Below are 25,875 nucleotides of genomic sequence, written 5' to 3'. Positions count from 1 at the left end.
TACAAATTTACCAATGTAAGATTTAAAATTATTAATTGAACTAGCATCTTCTGTACTTTTGAAAGGTGTTTCACATCTCTCTCACCCTCTGTAAGTGTGAATAGTTAAATTGGTAGATTCTACTGACTATATGTTACTGATGTACTCTTCCTAGTCAGTGTGCTTACTTATGGAGATTGCTGGGCATGCATAGTGATACTGAAATTCAGTACATCATTGAAATCTCTTTTGATGTTTTCTCCGGTGATATATGATTGATGAATGTGATCTTGAAGGAGCAAGCCTTAACAAGAGAGTGAAGGTTGGCTTCAGTGATGTCTCTTTCCTACGCTGCTTCCAAGATATTCAGAAATGGAGATTCTGCTTGATTCATTCAGAATTGTGGCTTTTCTGTGAAACCTAACCTCCCCAAAATTTGCTCCAGATGCCCATCTTTAATGGCACAATATCTCATCAGCATTCTTAGGAGCTTAAATAAGGATAGGACTTACACAATGAATGGTAGGGCCTGAGGAGTCTTGAAGCACAGTGGGAACTTGGTGCATCAGTTGAAAGATCCCTGAAGGTGGCAGCACAGGTTGATAAGGTGGTAAAGAAGACTTGTATTCCATATATTTAGAATGAATATCAATTTCTCCTTCCAGTAAAAAAAATCCCTCCCCCTTCCCTCTTCCCTCTTCTTCTGTTCCCCACTGTAGCCTTTCATCTCCTCTTACCTGCCTATCTCTTCCCCCTGGGTCATCCTCTCCTTCCTTTTCTTCTATGGTCCACTCTCTTCTCCTATCAAATTCATTCTTCTCTAGCCCTTTACCTTTCCCACCCATCTGACTTCACCTATCACCTTCTACATGGTCTCCTTCCCCCTTCCATTTTCTTTTTATTCTGGCGTATTCTCAGTCCTAATGAAGGGTCTTGGACCAAAACGTCAGCTATTTATTCATTTCCATAGATGCTGCCTGACCTTCTGAGTTCCTCCAGCATTTTGTGTATGTTGCTTTGGTAAAGAAGGCAAATGGGATACTGGCCTTCATTAACCAAACCACAGAACATAAGAGCAGGGTAACGATGTTACAGCTTTATAAAAACACTTACAAGGCAACAATTGGAGTATTGTGTGCTGTTTGGGTTACACAATCTAGAAAGGACATGATTTCTCTGGAGAGAGCGCAGAGAAAATTCACCAGGATATTATTTGGAGTGGAATGTTTCAGTTATGAGGAGAACTGATTCGGCTAGTTTGTTTTCCTTGGAGCAGGGAATGCTCATTGAGAATCTGGGAGAGATATACAAAGTTATGAAAGATGTAAGTAAGTTGACAGAAGTAAACTTTTCCCGTAGCAGAAGTATCTATAAATAGAATGAAGTAAGAAGTAAGTGGTTTAGAGGGAATATAAAGAAGAATTTTTTTTTTCAGCAGCGGGTGGTTGGAGTTTGCGATGCAGTATTTGAGAGGCTAAGACTCTTGCAACATTTAATGGCACACTAGTGAAGAAAGGTATCTACCTCACAGTGCCAGAAACCTGGGTTTAATCTTGACCTTGGGTACTGTCCGTCAAGAGTTTGCATGTTGTCCTTGTAATGACACATTGGTTTCATCCAATGTCTTCCACCCACATCACACAGACTTGCAGGTTCACATGATAAATGGCCACTGCAATATGGGAATGAATGGTAGAATTATGGACAAGGGTTTTTGTTGAGAATGTGGAGAGAATCAAATATGGGATTAATGTAGTATAAGTGTAAATACATTACAGGTCTTCAGTTGGTAATGTAATCCATTTACAATAATCCCAAGTACTGGTAGTGGTTAGTGTGGATAGTGGGCTGAAAGGCCTGTTCTGTGTTGTCTGTCCCTCTGTCTCTGAATATGAAAATTTGAATCACCAAGGCATTGAAAGCAGTGAACCAAGTGCTGGTCAATGGGATTGGTATAGAAGGGTATTCAGTGGTTAGTATGAACAGGAGGGGCTGAAGGGCTTGTTTTTGTGCTGTATGATCCTGAGACCTGTGTTGTGTGTATTTTTCCATCTCCTAACCATTTAAGTTGCTCTAATGTGGATTTCTTTGCAGGTGATAATGAATGAACTATGACCTCTAGTCCATTGACCTTCTCCATATTCTTGATTCTGTTGCATTCCCAAAATTTACTGCACTCAACATAGTATATGTTTGCTGACTGAACATCTACAGCCCTCTGGCTTAAAATGTAATGGTAACACTAAATTCCATGTTCCCAGTTTACCAGATCAAAGAACAAAACTGCTGAACTCTTGGTTGATATGAATCACTCCATTCCAGTGTGTGAATCAATGAATGCATTATCCCAGTAATTTCAGCTCTGGCTGTGTATCATTACTGTGTGTGGTAACACTGTAGAATTACACCACAATATGTGAAAGTACTTCCAGATTGATGAGCTTATAATGCTTTAAATGCTGCATTTCCCATTTGGTTGAATTTTTTCCTGTCCTGGTATATCAAACATTAAGGTCAAGGTCATTGACTTATTAATGATATGGATAGCAGGAAAAATAGATTTCAATCAGATTGGTTTGTCAGGAGCCAAAGCAGGCAAAGATAGCAGATTTTCTTCCATTGGAGGTCCAAAGGGATTTGGGGGTCCTAGTGCAGTATTCCATGAAGGTTAACCTGCAGGTTGGACTGGTAGTAAGGAAGGTAAATACAATGTTATCATTTATTTCAAGAGGATTGGAATATGATTAAGAAGACATGTAGTCCTCTTTTATTGTAATTTAGTAATGCATGCATTAAGAAATGATACATTAATTATTTCCTCTGGTGTGATATCACAAAACACAGGACAAACCAAGACTGAAAAAACTGACAAAACCACATAATTATAACATATAGTTACAAACAGTGTAACAATACCATAACTTGAGAAGAAGTCTGTGAGCACAGTAAAGTTCAGAGTTTCTCAAGTGTCCCACATCTCACGCAGACGGGAGAAGGAAGAAAAACTCTCCCTGCCACGCCGACCACAATCCGACTCTGAGTCATCCGAAAACTTCAAGCTCTGATCAGCTCTCCGACACCGAGTACTGAGCGGCATCTCTGCCGAACGATTCGACCTCCTTCTCGGTCGCCAAAAGCAGGCAAGGCCGGGGATTTTGAGGCCTACCCTCCGAAAAATTTCCGACCATACAGTAATGACAGCAGTGAACGGGCGTTTCAGAAATTTCTCCAGATGTTCCTCTGTGCTTTTACGTCCATTCTCCATCAAATCAGAATTGTCCACGGCCCCTATTTAACAGGTACGATATCATTTTTCACCGGAGGGCTGCGCACGTGCAGCGCGCAGCCATCTTCTCCTCCCGAATATAGAAAGAAGGATGTAATGCTGAGGCTTTATAAGATATTGGTCAGATCATGTTTGGAGTATTGTGAGCAGATTTGGATCCCATATCTGAGAAAGGACATGCTGCCATTGGAAAGGGTCTAGAGGACGGTTAGAAGAATGATCCAAGAAATGAAAGGATTAATGTATGAGGAGCAATTGATGGGTCTGAGCCTGTCTTACTCAGCTTCAGAAGGACGACGCAGACTGGGAGACCGCTTTGCTGAACATCTACGCTCTGTCCGCCACAGAAAGCAGGATCTCCCAGTGGCCACACATTTTAATTCCACATCCCATTCCCATTCTGACATGTCTATCCACGGCCTCCTCTACTGTAAAGATGAAGCCACACTCAGGTTGGAGGAACAACACCTTATATTCCGTATGGGTAGCCTCCAACCTGATGGCATGAACATTGACTTCTCTAACTTCCGCTAGGCCCCACCTCCCCCTCGTACCCCATCTGTTACTCTTTTTTATGCACACATTCTTTCTCTCACTCTCCTTTTTCTCCCTCTGTCCCTCTGAATATACCTCTTGCCCATCCTCTGGGTCACCCCCCCCTCCGTCTTTCTTCCCGGACCTCCTGTCCCATGATCCTCTCGTATCCCCTTCTGCCTATCACCTGTCCAGCTCTCGGCTCCATCCCTCCCCCTCCTGTCTTCTCCTATCATTTTGCATCTCCCCCTCCCCCTCCAGCTTTCAAATCCCTTACTCACTCTTCCTTCAGTTAGTCCTGACGAAGGGTCTCGGCCTGAAACGTCGACTGCACCTCTTCCTAGAGATGCTGCCTGGCCTGCTGCGTTCACCAGCAACTTTGATGTGTGTTGCTAGGATGAGGAGGAATCTCATTGAAATCTACCAAATATTGAAAGGTCTAGATAGAGTGGACATGGCGAGGATATTTCCATTAGTGGCAGAGTCTAAGACCAGAGAGAATAGCCTCAGAACAGAAGCACTTCTCTTCAGAACAGAGATGAGGAGAAGTTTGTTTTGCCAGAGGGTGGTGAATCTATGGAATTCATTGCCACAGGCAGCCATGGAGGACAAGCCATTGGGTATATTTAAAACAGAGTATGATAGGCTCTTGACAAGTAAGGGTGTCAAAGGTCATGGGGAGAAGGACGGAGAATTGGGTTGAAAGTGAAAATAAATCAGCTATGATTGAATGGCAGAATAGATGCAATGGGCCGAGCGGCCTAGTTCTGCTCCGTGTCTTGTAGTCTAAGTGCCTTAGCTGTCAGATGAACTTATTCACTCAGTACCTCCTGCACCTAATAAAGTGGTCGTTGAGTATATGTTAGTGGTCTTCTGCTGCTGTAGCCCATCCACTTCAAGGTTCAACATGTCGTGTGTCAGAGATGCTCTTCTGCACACCAATGTTGTAACACTTGGTTATTTAAGTTATTGTCACCTTCATGTCAGCTTGAACCAGTCTGGCCATTCTCCTCTGGCCTCTTTCATTAAGAAGGCATTTTCACCAACGCTCACTGGATGTTATTTTTGTTTTTAGCTCTATTCTCTGTAAACACTAGAGTTCAAAGTTCTAAGTAAATTTTATTATCTCGGTACTTATCTGTCATCGTATGCAATCCTGAGATTAATTTTCCTGAGGTCATACTCAGCAAGTCTATGGAATAATAACTAGAGCAGAATTAATAGAAGATCAACCAGAGTGCAGAAGACAACAAACTGTGCAAATGCAAATATAAATAAATAGCAATAAATAACAAGAACATGGGATAATGAGATAAAGAGTCCTTAAAGTGAGTTCATTGGTTGAGAAAACTTCTCAATGGTTGGGCATTTAGACTGTTGTGTATGAAAATCCCAGGAGATCAACAGTTTCTGATCTCCACCCAGTCTGGCATCAACAATCATTCCTGGGTCAAGGTCACTTAGATCACATTTCTTCCCATATTCTGTTTGATCTGAACCTCTTGACCATGTCTGCATGCCCTTATGCATTGAGATGCTGCCACATAATTAGTTGATTAGATATTTACATTTGTGAGCAGGTGTACCTAATAAAGTGGCCATTTGAATGTATATACAGTTCACTTTTTCTTATTTGCCATTAAGAGGTTAGCTTTTAAAATTTCCTATTTATTTAATTGCTTGACTTTACACAGGATTTAAACCTGTAACTCTGTGTCAATGCCTGGTCACCAAATCACTTTGATACTGTACTCATAGACATAGACATACTTTATTGATCCCGAGGGAAATTGAGTTCTGTTACAGCAGCACCAACCAAGAATAGAGCATAAATATAGAAATACAAAAACCACAAACAATCAAACAACAATATGCAAACTATGCCAGATGGAAATAAGTCCAGGACCAGCCTATTGGCTCAGGGTGTCTGACCCTCCACAGGAGGAGCTGCAAAGTTCAATGGCCACAGGCAGGAACAACCTCCCATGACGCCCAGTGTTGCATCTCGGTGGAATATGGCCGGAGTCCAACAGCAAGAAGTTCAATATCCGGGCTACAAACACGTTCCTCGATTGTAATATGACCAGGATTACACCATCCGTTGTTAACCAGAACAGCAAGCCCCCAAATCCTTTACGCTTACCGCTCTCAGTGCACTTCCGGTTAGGCCGAACGGTCTGGAAGCCCTCCATGTAAAACTCTGTGAACAGATAGTGATGTTGAATTTGTTAGGGTGACAAAAAGAATCAAAGCTGTACAGTAAATATGTACAGTACTTTTGATATTTTGAATTGTAGAAATGATGGCAGCCAACTTGCATAAAGTATGTTCCCAATGAGGATGATCTTGCATTGCACTGTATCTCTAAATATAGTAAATAAATAAACCATCATTGACCTCGTATGGTAAAATGCGAAACAAAGGTAATTTGTGTTTGGGGATGCTGGATAAGAGATAAATATTCCCAAAACAAAATTATTAAAATAAATTATTAAAAACAAACGAGGTATGCCAATTGCAAGACCAGAGTTCGAGGCCCAGTGTTTAGGGTCTCATCAGAAAGCCCAAAGCTTGAGGCCTGGAGTTTGGGTCCTCATCTAGGTTCCTTATTCATCATCATCAGTGAGACCTGAGTCAGTACCATAGATCGAAGCCTGGAGATGGATCGGAAGTCCAGATCGAAGCCTGGAGATGGATCGGAAGTCCAGATCGAAGCCTGGAGATGGATCGGAAGTCCAGATCGAAGCCTGGAGATGGATCTGAAGTCCAGATCGAAGCCTGGAGATGGATCTGAAGTCCAGATCGAAGCCTGGAGATGGATCGGAAGTCCAGATCGAAGCCTGGAGATGGATCGGAAGTCCAGATCGAAGCCTGGAGATGGATCGGAAGTCCAGATTGAAGCCCGAAGATCGATCAGAAGTTCAGAAGTCAAGGGCCGATGGCCAGAGCCCCAGGTCTGCACACCTCTGCGAGTCATTTGGGGAAGTCAATGGCCATATGGTGTCTGCGAATCTATAATTCAGCTGGAGGCTGAAGAAGAGGACCAGTCCTGGGGTTAGAGAATTGTGTATGTGCGTGGGTTGTGGGCAGGATGGAAGAATGAACTTCCAAAGAAGTTTTTACAACCCCAAATGACTTTACAGTGGAACTGGTGTCTTTGTCGTAAACCATAGTTTGAATTGGTATGTGAGTGTTATGTGGGTGTGAGTATTGCATGATTTGAGCACAGTCTTCCTCTTGAGTACACGGCCTTCAGAATAAAGGAACATCAGTAAGGTAGGGGCAGCAGTAGGTGAAATCAGTAGGAGCAACGTAGCACTGGTGTTGCTTAGAAAGTGCAATGTCACAGTTCGAAAGTGATGAAGGCTGAGGTAGTTACTGGATTTTCTGATCTATTTCTACTTGATAAAGTTAAACATGAAGATGAGGAATGGATCGACAATGTGGCTGAGTGAAATGTGCATCCTCGCACACTGATAATGAATGCCTCCAGTGTCCCAAGGCAGACAGTATGGGAATGGCAATCACCAGAGAGGCTAGGAGGAACTGAAACCCCTGGGATAATCTCGTTCAATATATAGAATTTCCCTTTTGGATAATGGTGGAGGGCAACTGTTCCTCATCAGAGTACAGTCAGACTTGAGCATGGTACCATAATGGCTAAGTTGCACAGGAGGGAATAAAAAAGAATGATAATAGTGGTGATAGGTGATTGAATAGTTGGGGGAGGGGTGCAGATGAGTATTACTTTGGCCATGATGTGACTCCAAGATGTCACACTATACCCCTGTTTAACAGGCACCCAAATAATGTAGGGTCTTGATCCAAGATGTTGTCTGTTTATTCCCCTGCACAGATGCTGCCTGACATGCTGAGTTCCTCCAACATTTTGTGCATGCTATCCAAAAAAGGAGTGGGAGGGGGAGCAAAGAGCCAGAAGTAGTGGTCTATCATGGTACCAAATGGCATTGGTAGAAGCAGATAGATCTGTAAATAGATTTTATGGGGCTGTAAAAGAGACAAAAAGGCAGGAACTCAAAGGACTACTGCCATAGCCATTTGAGCATACAACATAGAAGAGTACAGAACTAGACAGACTATTTAGCCCATATTGTACCGATTTTGCTGCAAATTTATAAATGACCTCTGTGTCATCCATATCCTTCCATTTCCTTTATTTTCAGGTGTCTAATATGTGCTTGAAGTACAGAAAGAGTAGGATTGTGTGGTTGGAGAGATGGCTTTGGATTTCTGAGAGTTTGGGGCTGGTGGGACTTTTCAGCTTGGATGTGTTACATCTCAGCAGGGCCAAGTAAAGAGGATTTCCCAGGTCTTGTGGGGAAGGTTTAATCCAGGTTGCCAGGGCTGGAAATCTAAGAGTTAGGAGGAAGAGAAACAAAGCTGAATATTAGAAATGTAGTAGACAAAATACTTAGGCAGCAGAAACAAAAGCAGGCAGCAAATGGAATTAGAAAAATGTTACGGTTATATTTATAATCATTATGTCTAAATGTATGCAGCATCCAGGATAAGGTGGTTTAATTAGCAGTACAAATACTACTGAGATCTAATTACCTTACAGGAATGTAGCTGCAGAGTAGCCAAGGCTGAAAGCTAAATATTTCAAGGTATTCAACATGTGGTAATAAAGGAAAAAGGAGTTGGGGGTAGTATTGTTAATAACAGACAATATGAGTACGTAGTTAGAAAGGACCTTGGCTCAGTAGATCATGGTATAGAATTAGAATTAGTCTCCGGAGCTAAGAAACATCAGGGGGGAGAGAACATTGGTGGAAGGTGTTTATTAGTTTCTGATTGTTGATTGTGATGTGCAGCATGAGGTGTGGGAATGTTTTAGAATTCAGAAGGGATGACCAAGATATTGCTAAAGAAAGGGAAAAACAGAAAGTAAAACAAACATCCAGTAAGGATGGTTAAAGGATGCAATGTGTAGAAAGGAAAAGACTTATTAATGCAAATGTAAACATTTACAGATGGGTTTTGAGGGGATATATAAAGGGGAATATGAAAATGGCAGAAGAACGAATCTCTGCCCTCATGAAGGAAAATACAAAAATCTTTCATAGATGGTAGAGAACTGTGGGTCTAGTGAATAGCGTGAACAAAAGAAATAACTATTATTGTGAAATTATTATTGGAAAAGTTAGCAAGCCTGAACATTATTACGTTGTTATCCACTTAGCATGTCTATATCCTTTTGGAATCTTGTTTGTCTCTTCATCATTGCACATTTTCCCACCTAGTGTTGTATCATGAACAATGTTGAATTTACTCCCATTAGCCAAATCATTGTTAGAAAAAAATACTGAACAGTAGGACACCAAGCTCTAATGAATGCTGTACCTCACTAGTCACAGCCTGCTAACCCAAAAAGGGCTTACTTAAGTTTTTTTATCCAGCTCTCAATCCATGAAGTTTATTAGCCTCAATTCCATGTTCTCTTATCATGTTCAGCAACCTCTTTTGTGGGACCTTATTATAAACCTTCTGGAAACCCAAATATACTGACTCTTTTTCACCTTATTCTACAAGATACAAAAGAGTTCCAGTGGTTTAGTCAAACATAATTTCCCTTTTATAAATCCAGGTCAGCAAATCTCTGTGAATATTAAAGTAATCGAGAGATAGGACAGGAAAAGGTGTGAGAGATAAAACATTAGCCATGACCTTGTTGAATGGCAAAAGAGACTCATGGGGCCCAACAACATAATTCTACTCCTATTTCTTATATTCATATGAACATATATTTTTATTTTTGTTAATATTGCCAATAGAGTAAAAGAAGATGACACCAGCAAACAATGCGACTAAAGGCGACGTCCTTCAGACAATTTATGAAGCTACTTCTTTTACTTCTGCTTATTTTTTCAAATGGGATTCTACTACTATTGGAACCTGTGATTTATATTTTGATGGTATATTTTTGATCCAATTGAGCGATCTGGCCCATTGTCTTTGAGGGAGTTTGGTAAGATTTCGAATGAAGTGTGCGGCCTGGAGGCCTGGAGGCCCAGAAGCCTGGGGACAGAGCACGAGCATGAGCCCATGGTCGACTCTTTCTCATTGATCTCGCAATTGAAATCAATGAGGACGATAGCGGAAGGCAAATGGCTGTTCAGCGCTGTCTGCCTGGGTGTGACCTGTCTCTCTCTCTCTCTCTCTCTCTCTCTCCCCCTCCCTCCCTCTTGCTCGCTGCTCCAAGAGGAGAGTGTCTGCATTTGATTGGTCTCTCTCTCTTGCTCTCACTCACTGCTCCCGGAGGAAACTGCCTGCATTTGATTGGTCTCTCGCTCTCGCTCAATGCTGCCTGAGTCTTGGGCAAAGTTCATGTGTGTTTCTGGTTACTCTGTTTTTATTGCTGTTTTGTGCAATTTTGATCAGGGTAGACTGGCTCTGCGGCCTGCAGTCAACGAATGACAGCGCAAAATTGGAATGAACTGAACTAAGCTGAATGTTCCTTGACTGTTTCAATGACTGTGATTTGATGTTTTATATTGTGTGTTTCACTCGTTTTTTTGACGCTTGCGCAACTTTTTCTTTTTTGTGCTTTGGGTGTTTGATGTTTTCTTTGAACAGGTTCCATGGTGTTTCTTTGTTTTGTGGCTGTCTGTGTAAAACCAAATCTCAGGGCTGTATACTGCATACATACTTTGATAATAAATGTACTTTGAACTTAATTGTAATTCTCTTTGCCTCATCTTCCTCTGCAATCTGCCACATCTTCGCTTCAGTTTTTGATCTATTCATCACTCAAATGGCAATGTTGCTAATTACATTTTTGTTGTAATTAAATTTTCTTTATATTAAAATTAATCCTAATTATTGAAACATTTCTGATTGGATGCCTTGGAGGACAAAAATTAATTGATGTGTATTAGATTAGTTTGTACAATGAAATGTCACTGTCTCTGAGTTTGGTCTGACATTTAACTATGCACATGTTAAAGTTCTGCCTAATCTCTGCAAATTTACTGTGCTGGATTTATGCCATCATTTTGTACAACATTGAAATAGTTTATTGAAATGCACGTTGTAATTAATTGCTTTGAATAGCATTGGGAATGTTGTAATTGATTTCAAACTGCAAAGTGTTGTATTAGAATGAATCTATGTTAAATGAAAATTTAATGTAGCTAATGATTTCCTCAGCTGAGGATAAGTTGTGATATGTAGATTATGTACAGATGCATATATGCAGTGTTTCATAACATTTTTATTGCAAGGTCAAATTCAGAATCAGGTTTAGTATCACTGGCATATGTTGTGAAATTTGTTGTTTCACAAGTTCCAAATAACCTGTTTAGAAACCTGCACAAAGCACAAACAAAACTTCAATGTCCTTGAGCTGCAATATTGCATCAATTCTAAAATTAGCTTAATCACTTGGTGAAAATTAGAAGAATAGATCAGGAAAGTGATCAACTGACTTGGCCACATCTTGTTTCTTTACAAGGCTAATTTATTTTATATAAAGAAATTGTTAAGGTGTAATTTCTCTCCAGCATGTGTGTAAGAAGCTAGTGAAAACGGTCAGGCATATCTTTAATGCTGTGTTTTGGTAAAATGTATAGATGCAATTCAGATTAAAGTAAGATTAAAACAATTACCTGCTATCGATAGGAAACTTCTATAAGACCTAGTTCTTTGTATTCTGAAGATACTACATTGTAGATGAGTCTGACAGAAATTGAAATAAGTCCTAAGCAGTGGACTTCAACCTGGAGATTCAACTCAAGCAGTGTGAAGCGAAAGACGCAAAGTTAAAGAAACTCGATAAAACATTGAGCAGAGAGACAATGAATTCACTTGATGACTTAGAATAATGATGTCAAGTAGACTTCCGTTAAAATTAAGTGAGATAAATTACAAAATATTGTTCACCAAGTGCTTTTTTTTTTCTTAAGACCACTTCAGTTGCACAAATTTGAAGAAGTTTCATCAAATATATGTGGAAGGCAATGTCTAGAAAGAACAAACCAAATAGGCAGCAACTACATTAACTTGAAGCAGTGGAATTACATATGTCTATTCTCACTTTGTGCCCAGCTCTTCTTTCTTCATTTCTGTCCCCAATTCAGTTCCTTTTTCCCCCTCCCTAGTCCGCAACTTCCTCTTGTCCTTGTTTCTTCCTCCTCCCTTTTAGCTCCTCGTTTTTCCATCCCCAGCCCCATCTCAATGGAGCACAGTTCCCCACCTCCCCTCATCTGAACTTGACCTTCCTCATATGAGGTCCCATGCCTTCTTCAAAGCTCAAAATAAATTTATTATCGAAGTACATCTTCCTGAGATTCATTTTCTTCCAGGTATTCACGATAGAACAAAGGAATACAATAGAATCAACGAGAAACTACGCAAAGACTGACGAACAACCAATGTGCAGAAAAAGACAATCTGTGCAAAACAAAAAGAAAAATAATAATATAATAATAAATACCTTTACTTTTGTCTGAGCCCAATACTGAGTGAACAAGCTGCAATGATCAGATTTGTAGGACGTAGTTTCAGTCTAAAAGAGAGCAGGCAGCTAATATCTAGAGCAGGGGTTCCCAACCTTTTTTATGCCATGTATCCTCGCCAATATAAAGGAGGATAGTAAAAGCTTCTTTAGGTATGTGAAAAGGAAAAAAAATAGTTAAGACCAAAATTGGGCCCTTGAAGACAGAAGCGGGTGAATTTATTATGGGGAACAAGGAAATGGCAGACGAGTTGAACAGGTACTTTGGATCTGTCTTCACTAGGGAAGACACAAGCAATCTCCCAGATGTAATAGTGGCCAAAGGATCTAGGGTAATGGATGAACTAAAGGAAATTTATATTAGGCAGGAAATGGTGTTGGATAGGGTGTTGGGTCTGAAGGCTGATAAGTTCCCGGGACCTGATGGTCTGCATCCCAGGGTACTTAAGGAGGTGGCTTTAGAAATTGTGGACGTATTGGTAATCATTTTCCAATGTTCTATAGATTCAGGATCAGTTCCTGTGGATTGGAGGGTGGTTAATGTTGTCCCTCTCTTCAAGAAGGGAGGAAGAGAGAAAACAGGGAACTATAGACCGGTTAGCCTGACGTCGATGATGGGAAAGATGCTGGAGTCAATTATAAAAGATGAAATTACGACACGTCTAGATAGCAGTAACAGGATTGGTCTGAGTCAGCATGGATTTAAGAAGGGGAATCGTGCTTGACTAATCTTCTGGAATTTTTTGAGGATGTAACTATGAAAATGGACAAGGGAGAGCCAGTGGATGTAGTGTACCTGGACTTTCAGAAAGCCTTTGATAAAGTTCCACATAGGAGATTAGTGGGCAAAATTAGGGCACATGGTATTGGGGGCAGAGTACTGACATGGATTGAAAATTGGCTGGCTGACAGAAAACAAAGAGTAGCGATTAACGGGCCCCTTTCGGAATGGCAGGCGGTGACCAGTGGGGTACCACAGGGTTCAGTGCTGGGACCGCAGCTGTTTACAATATATATTAATGATTTAGATGAGGGAATTAAAAGTAACATTAGCAAATTTGCCGATGACACAAAGCTGGGTGGCAGTGTGAAATGTGAGGAGGATGTTATGAGAATGCAGGGTGACTTGGACAGGCTGGGTGAGTGGGCAGATGCATGGCAAATGCAGTTTAATGTGGATAAATGTGAGGTTATCCACTTTGGTGGTAAGAACGGGAAGGCAGATTATTATCTAAATGGAGCCAAGTTAGGAAAAGGGGAAGCACAACGAGATCTAGGTGTTCTTGTACATCAGTCACTGAAAGCAAGCATGCAAGTACAGCAGGCGGTGAAGAAAGCTAATGGCATGCTGGCCTTAATAACAAGGGGAATTGAGTACAAGAGCAAAGAGGTCCTTCTGCAGCTGTACAGGACCCTGGTGAGACCACACCTGGAGTACTGTGTGCAGTTTTGGTCTCTAAATTTGAGGAAGGACATTCTTGCTATGGAGGGAGTGCAGCGTAGGTTCACAAGGTTAATTCCTGGGATGGAGAGACTGTCATATGTCAAAAGATTGGAGTGACTGGGCTTATATACTCTGGAATTTAGAAGGCTGAGAGGGGATCTTATTGAAACATATAAGATTATTAAGGGATTGGACAAGCTGGAGGCAGGAAGCATGTTCCCGCTGATGGGTGAGTCCAGAACCAGAGGCCACAATTTAAGAATAAGGGGTAGGCCATTTAGAACAGAGTTGAGGAAAAACTTTTTCCCCCAGAGAGTGGTGGATATATGGAATGCTCTGCCCCAGGAGGCTGTGGAGGCCAAGTCTCTGAACGCTTTCAAGAAAGAGATGGATAGAGCTCTTAAAGATTGCGGAATCAAAGGTTATGGGGATAAGGCAGGAACTGGATACTGATTGTGGATGATCAGCCATGATCACAGTGAATGGTGGTGCTGGCTCGAAGGGCCGAATGGCCTACTCCTGCACCTATTGTCTATTGATATTGTCTATTGTCTATTAACCAAGGGGTTCATGGACGCTAGGTTGGGAATTCTAGAGAGATGTAGGGAGGGAGGGTTGTCTGAAGTCGAGACAAAGTGGGGGAAATGAGAGAAAGCGAGGAAAGGTTTTCTGAAGTTTTGTTCCAGGTCGGATAAAGAAATTATAGTAGATAATTGTTCTTTACTGTATTTGTATAAGACTTCAGCTGCACGTAATCTAAGCATCCTGGCAAGTGGGGTAAAATCTATATTTCTGCTGAACAAAATCCATAATTGAACAAGGATCAACTAACATCTTTCACATCACTGTAAGTGTGTCACTCAAGGTCAAATGGTAATGATGTAAATTTACCAGAATAGTATCTTGGATCCCATAGTTAAATTACAAGATTATTTTCCGCAAGTCTCAGGAGCCACCTTTAAATGAAGACAGACACTAATGATGAAATTCACTACGGTCTTCAATGTATACTGGTAATCTTTAGAGGAAAATGTTTGACGATCAAGACCACACATCTCACAGATAGCTCATTGCCTACTGGGCATTGCTAATTCCTGTGCTCCTGTATGCTTTTGAAACATGGCTACATTTAGCAGGCAAAACTAAACACCTGAAAGAAACCACTGACCCTATCTCTGTGAACTCCTCCATATCCATGAACAATCAGTATCCTCTCTCAGCACCCCAATATTCCCTGTACCAAGCCCATGCTGTCACTCTGTTGGCATGCTACATTGTTTACATACCTGATACAAGACGCCGGTCATAAATATGGCAGGAGAGTACTACATGAACAAAGGAAAAGATTCCATGATGTTCCCAGCTCTATGAAATACAGCAATGTCTCACCAGTTGCTGGCCTTTGTTTGCAAAGCCAAGTAGAAGTGTTTAGATTGGCACTGAGAGCATCGGTCCTATATCAAATGCACACATGTGTATGTATGTAGTGAAATGGTAAATGGGAAGAAGGTGCAAAATGCAGGGTTGAAGGACATGGCCAACTGCAGAGAATATACTAATGAAGGGACCATTTGGCAAAATTTGTCCCAAATCCATTTTTCATCTCTTACAGTAGATGTATTAATATTGTAAACTGCAATGAACAACTGTCTAGGAGGGTTGCTCATAATGCTTCTGTCTCTGGTTTTGTGCTGCTGCAGGGTCTGCGAGTGGCACTTTGAGGATAACCATCCGTTCCGTTGGCTGTAGCGGCTGACCTGATGTATCCGGAATCGACCACAGACTCACCAGCTCGACTTTCTCTAAGGCACACAGGCTCACCGGGCATGATTTACAGGTGAGGCACAGGCAGTGAGTGTAAAGGTTTACATCGTTCAGCTACAGCATCTCCAGATGGGATTTGCAATTTAAGTACCAGCTTTCTGTTTACAAGTGGAAGAACATTCAGATGCAAGAAGTGAAACTCTGATAATCCGGCTCATGCAGGGCTTTGTTTGTGCTGTTCTGTTAATACCCCAGCACATTTTTAATTCACTATTTTTAAATATTACCTAGTGTTATAGTGAATATGTCAGTGAACTCTAAGTTTAAAGGAAGCGCAGGGAATGGAACCCCGGTTAGTATAAGGAGAGCATGGGAAGCAGGGCCCTGATGTGTAGGGAAGGAAAACAGGAATGGGGGTCCAGCTAGTCAGAATTGAGCTGGAGAGGTGGTGTTCTGGCTGGTCAGAAGAGAGCACCAGAATGGAGACCCTGCTGACTTATAGGAACCTAGCATTGTTGAGCATCAGGATTTCTGAATGGTCAGATTTATCAGAGGTTTATTATATCGACAGAGGAAAACATCCCAAAGTATGTCACTGAGGCAGAAAGGGAAAATAAGTATGCACTGGATTAGAAAATTTTAAGAGAGCATATCAAGAATATGGCTATCTATGTTTAACCAAGTAAGGAGAAAGGTAAAGACATAAGAATTTTAGTGACTGAAGGTGCAGCTGCTGTTGACTTGGTAGTAGCTGTATGTGAAAGATGAAGCATTAAGTCTCCTCCAGCCAATTGATTATATAGTCTAGCCCAACCCATTTTTATACAGCACTGAAGTTAGTGTTGTATGCCATCATAATATAGTGAAGTCTCAGTTTAAATTATAAAATGAAGTCTTGAGAAAGTGCTGAAATATGTCATTTACTAAGGGAGATGACAGATCAGTTCATTTTAAGCAATAACATCAGCCTGATCTCAGTAAAGTGAAGAGTGGACTTTAGACCTTTGTTTCTCTACCCACAGTGACTCTTGACAGGACTTTCATCACTGGGCCAAATGCTGAAGGAGATCATAGCCAGGGGAGGGTGAGATTGAAGGGACCTTTAAATGAGATTGAGGATCTTTAAATAAACATATTGGTGAAATTGCAGGCTTTGAATGCTAACATAGTTGGTTGTGATAGAGGGATTGAGCTTAGAATGGGACAGGAAGGTGTGGAATATTTTGAACGAATTTGACTTTGATAATGTTGAAGTTGGCAACAAGTGTATTAGTCAAGGCAATCCTGATGGGAAAGTGAAGTTACGAATTGTGGTTGTCACATTGTTGATTTTTCATTTTTCTCCTTTTAATTAATTTGTTTGCAATATAATTTGACTACTTACCAATTTGCCATCCAACTTTTTAATTGGTTCTTCTTAAATTCTTTATTTGAGTGAAATACTTTTGGAAATGTGAAATCTGACCAAATGCATCTGCTGATTTCAGGAGATTTTTAAAACTGGGTGTTATTTTAAATTGAAACCTGAATTTCTCAGAGGGAAGACACATAGTTAAGGAAGCTGACAAAGCTGAAGAAGCAAGAGAAGCTTTCAACTAATAAGTGTCAGATTAAAAAGAACCTGAAGTTGAAATACTTGGTCCTGAGGAAAGAGCAATTAAAGTAGGAATTCAGTTTGTTTTTCATGCACAGTGCAAGAAGGTAGTACAGTGTAATTGGTAGTAATAGAAATCTGAATTTTAGGCAAGGATGATTTCATTTCTTTCTACTATTTCCTCAAGATTGCATTTTATATATTTGGCTTAATCATTTGTCTAAAAGAAGTTGGTAACTATTGGACCAGTAGATGGTGCACTTGATGCAGTTATGACGAATTTCTGAAATCTGATGTACTGTACTCTCCTGTAGCCCACAAGAAGCCTATTGTAGTGCTTCTTATTTTGTCAAATTCAAGAATAGTTGAATGTTACTGGAAGTATTCTAAGTGAGTGTTTAATTTTTGATGTGAATTATACAAATTAAGATTTGGAGTGTGTGCCTTTGAGAACACACTGGGTTTTCCCAAGCTAAAAGCCCTGAATGAACCAGGAGATTCACAGTCTGCTGAGGGCTGGATATATGTTGTTCAAGACCATCAAAGCAAAATCCTCCAAGAGGTCCAGGTACGACTTAAGGAAGGCCATGATGAGAGCAAAAAGGCAACTCCAAGTGAAGCTAGTGATAGGGGGAGATGCACAAGAGGGTTTTCATGCCATTACAACCTATATGTGGCAAAATGGAACAGCATAAGTGGTAAGTATGCTTTACTCCCCGATGAGTTCAATATCTATTATACACTTTGAAAGGGAGAATAGCACTAGACTTGTGTGAATCTCCACAATATCCAGTGACCCTCTGATCTATATCTCAGAGGCCAGACATCCTTCAAGAATGTGAACCCTCACATACCGACACATGTGGCTGGACACTGAAAACCTGTGCTGACCAGCTAGGTGGAATACTCAAGGACATCTGTAGTCTGAGGATCCTACCTACTTCAAAAAGGCAGCAATCGTTCCAGTGAGCAGGGAGAGCAGCCTCAATGAATATCACCTGGTAACACTCAAACCTGCCATTGTGAAATGCTTTGAGATGTTGGTTATAATAACTCCTGCCTGAGCAAGAACCAGGGCCCGCTGCAATTTATCTACTGCCTCAACCAGTCCACAGTGGAAATGATCTCACTGACTCATCACTCTGCTTTGGAGCATGTTAAACAACTGCAAGACATGCATCAGACTACAGTTTGTCTGTTACAGCTCAGCATTCAACATCAACATTCCCTCAACACAATAAACAAACTTCAAAACCTGAGCCTTTATACCTCCTGCAACTGGACCCTCAAAGTGCATTGAGTTAGAATGCAGGATAAAGCGTAAAAGCTACCGAAAGAGTGCAGTGAAGGTAAACGATAAAGTGCAAAATCATAACAAGGTAGATTGTGAGGCCAATAGTTCACCTTATTGTACAAGAAGTCCATTCTAGATTCTGATAATAGTAGGATAGAGGCTGTCGTTGAGCCTGCTGGTACGTTGTTTCAGGCTTTTGTATCTTCTGTCCAATGGTAGAGGTGAGAAGAAAGAATTTCTGGGATGGGTGGGGTCTTTGATCATAGACAATAGACAATAGGTGCAGGAGTAGGCCATTCAGCCCTTTGAGCCAGCACCACCATTCACTGTGATCATCCACAATCAGTACCCTTTTCCTGCCTTCTCCCCATATCCCTTCACTCCGCTATCTTTAAGAGCTCTATCTAACTCTTTTTTGAAAGAATCCAGAGAATTGGCCTCCACTGCCTTCTGAGGCAGAGCATTCCACAGAACCACAACCCTCTGTGTGAAAAAGTTTTTCCTCAATTCCATTCTAATTTGTCTACCCCTTATTCTTAAACTGTGGCCTCTGATTCTGGACTCCCCCAACATCGGGAACATGTTTCCTGCCTCTAGTGTGTCCAATCCCGTAATAATCTTATATGTTTCAATCAGATCCCCTCTCATCCTTCTAAATTCCAGTGCATACAACCCCAGTCACTCTAATCTTTCAACATCTGACAGTCCCGCCATCCTGGGAATTAATCTCGTGAACCTGCACTCCCTCAATTATGCTGGCTGCTTTACTGATTCAGCAAGAAATATAGACAGAGTCCTAGAGAAGAGGCTGGTTCTTGTAATGTTTTGAGCTGTGTCCAGAACTCTCTGCAGTTCCTTTTGCTCACGTAAAAAGCAGTTGCCATACCAAGCTGTTATGTATCCAGACGGAAGGCTTTCTGTGGTGCATTAATAAATTGGTAAGAGTCAGTGGGGACATGTCAGTGATGATAAAACTGAGTCTGATTCTGACAAGGTGGTGCAGCAAGCAGAGCTGCTGCCTCACGGCTCTAGCCATCAGGCTGCAACCAGATCTCCAGGGCTGCCTACTGGAGTTTGCACATTTTCTCTGTGGCTGTTTATGTTTTCTCTAGGTGCTCCAGATTTCTCTTGTATTTCAAAGCATGTGAGATAGTAAATAAATTGAGCCAACATTTTTCGGTGCGTGTTAGAATCTGGAGGAGTGTTGATGGGAGTGTGGGGTGAATAAATGAGATTTGTGTAGATGTATTCATCATTCTTGGCACAGACATGATGGACCAAAGGACCTGCTTCTATCCTGGATGACTCTAGTAACCATAACTTAAAAAGTAATTTGAAAATCACCAAAGTGTAGATCAAAGGAACTTTTTTATTGTTAGGAACTGTTGGCTGACCTTTATATGCATATATGCATGTTAAATATGAAACTGTACCAATGTGCTTCTTCACTGAGCAGTTGGTCAAGTTTCTGATGTCTGGACCATTAATGAAAAGTTTATTTTACCCACATGGGATAGGATGGAGAGAGAAAAATCAAGGAAATATTAGTTTTACTTCTGCCTCTCGTGGTGGCAGTATTGCAATGGAATGATTGAGTCCAGGAGGGCAGAAACAGGGGCTGTACACTGCCATTTGCAGGTATTATGTGTCACATTTATGAAGTCTTGCTTATTGGTGTTTAATTGAGAGGAGACTATTGTGTTTCCAGTATTGTACCTCCTAATTCTAAATTTTAATTAAACTCCGAAACATTAATTGTGTTTTCATATTTGCTACACCACCTGCAGGAAGTAATTACTCTCCCTTAGAAAAAAATGTACATAAAACTTGGAAAGGTATATTGAAAGTAAATAATACATTTGATGTAAGAAAAAAACCTAATAATTGTTACTGTCATTAAAAATGAATTATGTTTTGATGTTTATGTACATCATGAACAGAAATTTAAAACTGGGCCATTGTTCTCCTTGCCTTCCCAAAGGAGGATGCTGCTTTACCAAATCAATAGCAATACAATATCCACTCCTTTGTGCCTGGTCTTTTTTTACTTTTGTCGTGCTTTGTAAATTCGCTTTTTAACTTCTCAAATGGATCACGAATTAGTGATCTTGCACTGAGTGATTGAGCAGGCAGGCCCAGTAGTTCAGCGACTGTTAAACCCTTTGGAGCTCCTTCTAATACATGATCTTCAGCAACATTGTGCTTCAGGACTAGATATGTATTGAATCGGGCATTGTGAGTGTGAATGATCTGCTCAGGTTGATTTAAAAATGCAGCCTTTAAAGAAAATCCTGCAGAGAAAAAATCTTTTAGGAAAGATGACTTTCATTTGTTTCCCCTTGAGTGTCCATTGTTTATTTCCAGAAGCGCTAACCTTTTAAATTGTTGCTACTTCCATCTAGTGCCTAGAGATTGCATCATGGTGACAGTTATATCCACCAGATGCTATGAGGTGTGGTGGATCTAAATGGATATCTGGCCAAGTGTGACTGCAGTATAATTTTATGACCAGTTTCCATTTTAAGGCTGCTGACCAATACTATTTTCCACCATGGCAACAAATCAAATCGTCGTGATGGTCAAAAGTGTTAACCAAGTTTAATGTTTCCTTTAGCTGCCATTTTCTCATGGCGGTTGAATAACATATTATATGTTACATTGCAAAACTAGTTAGAACATTCATTGAAAGTAAGTGGGACATTCTGTAATATATCTCTGCCAATAACACTTAGGGATATTTATTTGCTTTGTGTTTCTGCTCATTTTATTCATTATAAACAACAAGCATACCCAGCAACAAGGCAGGTGAAACTAGGCAACATTTTTTTGAAAGTGTTGCTTCCTCAGAAATTTACTTTTTTCATGATAGGCTGAAGCTTCAAGCTGAATACAAATATAATTTCAGACTACTTGTAGCATGTAGGAATTTGGAGAAACAAGAAATTAACTTTTATTGAATATAATGCATTTAATTGCATAACGGTGCTGTCATTTTGCAATAGTTCAACTAAGCTAAAACTGTTTTGTTGATGATTTTTGTTTGTGCCGGAGGCTTCTCGCTTAAGTGTCCAACAGTAATCAGCCAGCATTGATGGATACCATTTCTCCATGGCCGCAATGTCCTGGTGAATCCTTTCACCATGCTCATCACTGTCAGTGCCAAGATTTTGCAGGGAAGAAATCTAAATGAGAATGTGAAAAACAAATCTTTAGTGACATGTTGAACTTCATGGTTTTGTAATGCTTGAAGCATGTTGTCAACCAGTTGCATGTAGTTTGGTGCTCTGTAGTTGCCTAGAATTTTTTTAACAATATCCTTGAATGCCACCCATGCGATTTTCTCCATTTCCACTAGAAGTTCTTCGAATTGCGTGTCATTGATGACCTGTTAGATTTGTCAACCAACAAAAATGCCTTTCTTAATCTTGGCATCAGTTATTCTGTCTCAAATATTGAAATCCTTCACAGAAAATTTTGTAGCTGGTGGCAGCCGATTCCATTCTTGTAATCTTGAACCCAGTAATTCTGCTTTTGCCTTTGGCAGACCCAAATCTCTGACCATGTCATTTAACTTGGACTGAGTTATCAGATGAGGCTTACTCCACATAGAGTTCAAAATCTTTATCAGTATCGGTGTTGTTTCCCATTCCTGGCTTGTGCATCACGGCATCTAGGTCTGCATCCTCTAGATCCCATGACCTGCTTTTCTAAGACCTCCCCTGCCACGTAGCAACCGTCTTGTCTAAGCGTGCCCAGCCAACATTTTAATTGACTTGAATTATGAATTGAAATAACAAATATAGGTGATATAAAAAAAAACATTGTGTAATTGGGAAATTTCATGGTGATTTTCATGATCAGCAGGCTGAAATTCATAAGATACACCCAAAAATATTTAAGAAGCAAAATCTTTGTTGTCCGGTGTATACTTGACCAATCCTGTCAAAATCCTTGGCATTTTTGCAGGACTTTCTCAGGGACAGAGTTTCAGGTACAACCATCATTAGTTGTTTTTTTCATTCACCTTCCCTCAACCATAAAGTAAAATTCAAGAATATGTATCCCTTGAGTGCGCACAGGCCTAATCCGGATGTACAATAGGACCTGGACACACCACTTCACAACATTAGCCAAACCTGGAAGGTTTAACCCTTGCCATTGTTTGATATTTCTTTCAGTCCTAGGAGGAGGGTGGAGGGATAATAGTGGTGCTGGGAAGTCAACCTGTTTGAAACATAGCTAGATTGGCAATGTAAATACTATGGCTACAAGAGCAATTTGGGTATTTTGTGGCAAGTGACTTGCTTCCTGATTCCACAGTCCTGTCACATTATCCTCAGATCTGGAATGTAACGGAATACTAGATGATAGCTGCTCAACCATACTCAAGAAGCTCAGCATCCTTGGGACATTCTGCTTGATTGACCAACCTAAGCAAATGACTCCCTGGTATGCTGCACCATGTGCATTGTCTATGAGATGTGCTGCAGGAACTCTCCAAAGCTTCTTTAACTCTCCCACATCCAATGCCACTACCACCAATAAACCAGAGTTGGGTATGAGAATATCAGTACTTCCAAATTCTCCTCTAATCTCACACTGTCCTACCTTGAAAATACATGCCATTTCACCTTTGCTGGGTCAAAGTCCTGTATCTCTGTTATGGTGTCATTGGGGTACCTTCACCATTGGTTGAAAACTGGGCCAGTGTCATTTAGAGTAATAAATATAGCTGTGCTTCCCTGTGATTTAAAAAAAACATCTTTTCTGCATTGGCACATGCAATAAATTTTATTTTCCTTTATTCCATATGGTTCTGTTTATTACAGAAAGAATTGAGAAATGAGACCACTAAGCTTTTAATTTTTTTATTCTTATTGAATTGATAAAAATCTGATTTGTTCTGTGTTTTTTTTTCCTACAGGATTGTTAGGGATTAGCGTAATTTGTACATAGAAAACTACTGGAGTGGTTTTAACAGTCAAATGTGAATGAATTAGTCAGTTTCACTTTGAGTCAAAGTCAGTGTTTTATTGTACACAGTACTTATTTATAGTTATGGGATACAAAGAAAAACTTACACTTCCGAATTGTGTAATTATCGATGTTTTATCTGAGGACATCTTAAACTTGACTACCTTCAATTCTATGATATGGTAATGGTTATCACTCATTTACTAGTACTTCGTAACCATTCTTTAGATTCATATATAAAATGTGCACTAAGGGTAATAAAGGAACTGTCATCTTGTGCATGCTGTTATTGAATTAAGAATTTGATTGAAAGCTAATAAGTAAATGAGTGGGATTTTCCTGGACCATTTGCCTTCCACTGACCCACTCCCTGCTGAATTGCAGCATTTGTGGACAATAGAGACATTTTATTTCATGTTGGAATTTAATTTGACCTTTAGAATTTATTAAGAAATTTGATTTCCTTTTTAGTGAAGTTCGAATATTTCAATGTGGTTCATTTCTCCCTCAGGAAGACTTGGTAAAAACACATCCCCTTTGTGAGATGAATGTAATAGTGTAGTTTTAAAAAAATTCTTTGTGGCAATCTACCAGTAATATACTATATCGTTATTTGAAGTAAACATTTGCTTTATTTTCTTGTATAGGTGCATCTGAGGTTTAGTTTCTGTGCTATATTACTCTATGACTCTGTGAATATACTTGTTCCTTGATTTATGATGTGCGCTTTTTCTCTTGTCATGCTGCCTGAAGTGCCCGATACGGGAGTCCCAAACGGCAGTTGCAGTTTTACAGGTACCTGCTCCAGACAGCATGTTTCTCAATCACGTAGCTTGCTTCTATTTGTACTTAGCTGTAGCTTGCATGTGTCATATTGCTGTATTGGTTCTCTGTAGTCTGACTAATTTGCACTTGTGCCATTATGACATCATTTTTAGAGCCAAATTTCCATTGCACTGTGCTTGGTAATATTTATCTGCCATCATGTTTTGCAATGAAGTTCTATCATTGTAATCTTATGCTAAGTGCGAACAAACTCCAATATTCTTCATCTTTTAAGTTTTACATGTAAACACTCACACCTCCCTTAGGTTAAGAAACGTTTTTTTGTGGCTCAGATAGTAATGAAAATATATCGTTCTGTTCTGAGGACCTCTGAATTTGATCCCTGAGTTGCACTGTAATGTCAACGGAGTAACATTCAAGGCACTTACTCCATGTATGAGCGAGGGGAAAGTTGAGCAGAATTCCCACTCCCATTTGTTATCCAGTAACCTTGCGGGAAATGCATGCATGGGTGCTGCATTTAATTCAGTTGTGACATTCTGGGAATTAAATACTGACAATACCATCTATTGAGAATAATGCTAACATAGAGGAAGTATCGGCAGAAAAGGAAATAAGAGAAAAGTGCTGGAAAATATAAGTTTTTTCAATCAATAGGGTAACAATTGCAGGCAATATTGAAAAAAATTGAGGGTTTAAGTTGGAGATGCTTTTGCACAATTATGCCTGGTGCATGCCTGTTGCATGATTTTTATGTTTGTTATGTAGCTTATCTCATAAGCATTACTTTAGTTTTATTGCCATTTTATATAATTTTGAAAGAATTTGTTTTTGTATCTTGTGTGAGACAGTACTAATCCATATCGATTGTAGAACTTTGTTTTTATGGAGTATAACTAACCTTTCTTGAAGAGAGATGTCAGTAATGTTTTCTGTGATCAGTAGGTCTATCTTGTCTCCCTATGATTTACTAGAATTTGCTGACACTATTAATGAATTGTGAAATTGTAGAAATAGTAATTTCTCAGAAATTGCTAAAAAAAAATCTAATGGCATATATCGCTTCAGTTCCATTATGGCACAATTTATAAATCAATATCCAATTATTCCATGAGGGTATGAGTCTTGGGGAAAACTGCTATTTTTAACAGAAGTGCAAGATTTTATCCAAATATGTGATAATTTCATTCCTATTGGAATATTGTTTAATTATATAACTACCCTTTGAGCATTAGTATTTTGTTCCCTACAGGATCAAGTACTGGTAAATAGGATTATATTATAGATGGGTGCCTGATAGCTGCAATCACATAAGAGCCAAAGGGCCTGTTTCTTTGATGTATGATTGTAACTATGGGCAAAAAAAATGTTAAGAGTACAAGAGAAGATGCATTGTAACACTATTCTCTTAAGTTTTATTGATTATATTAGAGTGAAACTAAATAAAGGAATCTTTATCCTCCTTATATGCCATATCGTATGACGGGGTAAACATGGTCTTCCATTTGTCTCTTTAATCTGAGAAATTCTAATAAGCTCTACAAAACTTTTGCCTGTCCATCCCTTGCTGTGACTCATGAATGTCATGCGCTGTCGACCGCAACTTTTTCTTCCATTAATTTTTCCTGCCACTCCAAGATTTTTGAGCTTCTCTTTCCTGAGTACATGTCCCAGAAATTCCACCTGCCGTTTCCTGATTGATGATACCAGCTCCCTTCTTATTCCGGCTTTTTGCAACACTTTT

The 25,875-nt window shown here is 40.0% G+C and overlaps 1 protein-coding gene across 5 annotated transcripts in view; it reads left to right on the top strand.

Annotated features, from left to right (window-relative positions):
• kcnab2a (potassium voltage-gated channel subfamily A regulatory beta subunit 2a) overlaps positions 1-25,875 on the top strand; it is a 315,221-nt gene that overhangs the window by 130,241 nt on the left and 159,105 nt on the right. For 4 of the 5 annotated variants that reach the window (XM_063032966.1, XM_063032963.1, XM_063032964.1 and 1 more), the window contains 2 exons: positions 15,420-15,556; positions 24,099-24,140. In XM_063032966.1, coding sequence (XP_062889036.1) covers positions 15,480-15,556; positions 24,099-24,140 — 119 coding nt within the window. In that variant the 5' untranslated portion in view covers positions 15,420-15,479. The remainder of the gene's footprint in view (positions 1-15,419; positions 15,557-24,098; positions 24,141-25,875) is intronic. The other variant, XM_063032967.1, reaches the window with a different exon arrangement.

This window comes from Mobula hypostoma, chromosome 25 (assembly GCF_963921235.1).
Source record: "Mobula hypostoma chromosome 25, sMobHyp1.1, whole genome shotgun sequence".
Lineage (NCBI taxonomy): Eukaryota > Metazoa > Chordata > Chondrichthyes > Myliobatiformes > Myliobatidae > Mobula > Mobula hypostoma.
This window is presented reverse-complemented; position numbering and strand designations above follow the sequence as displayed.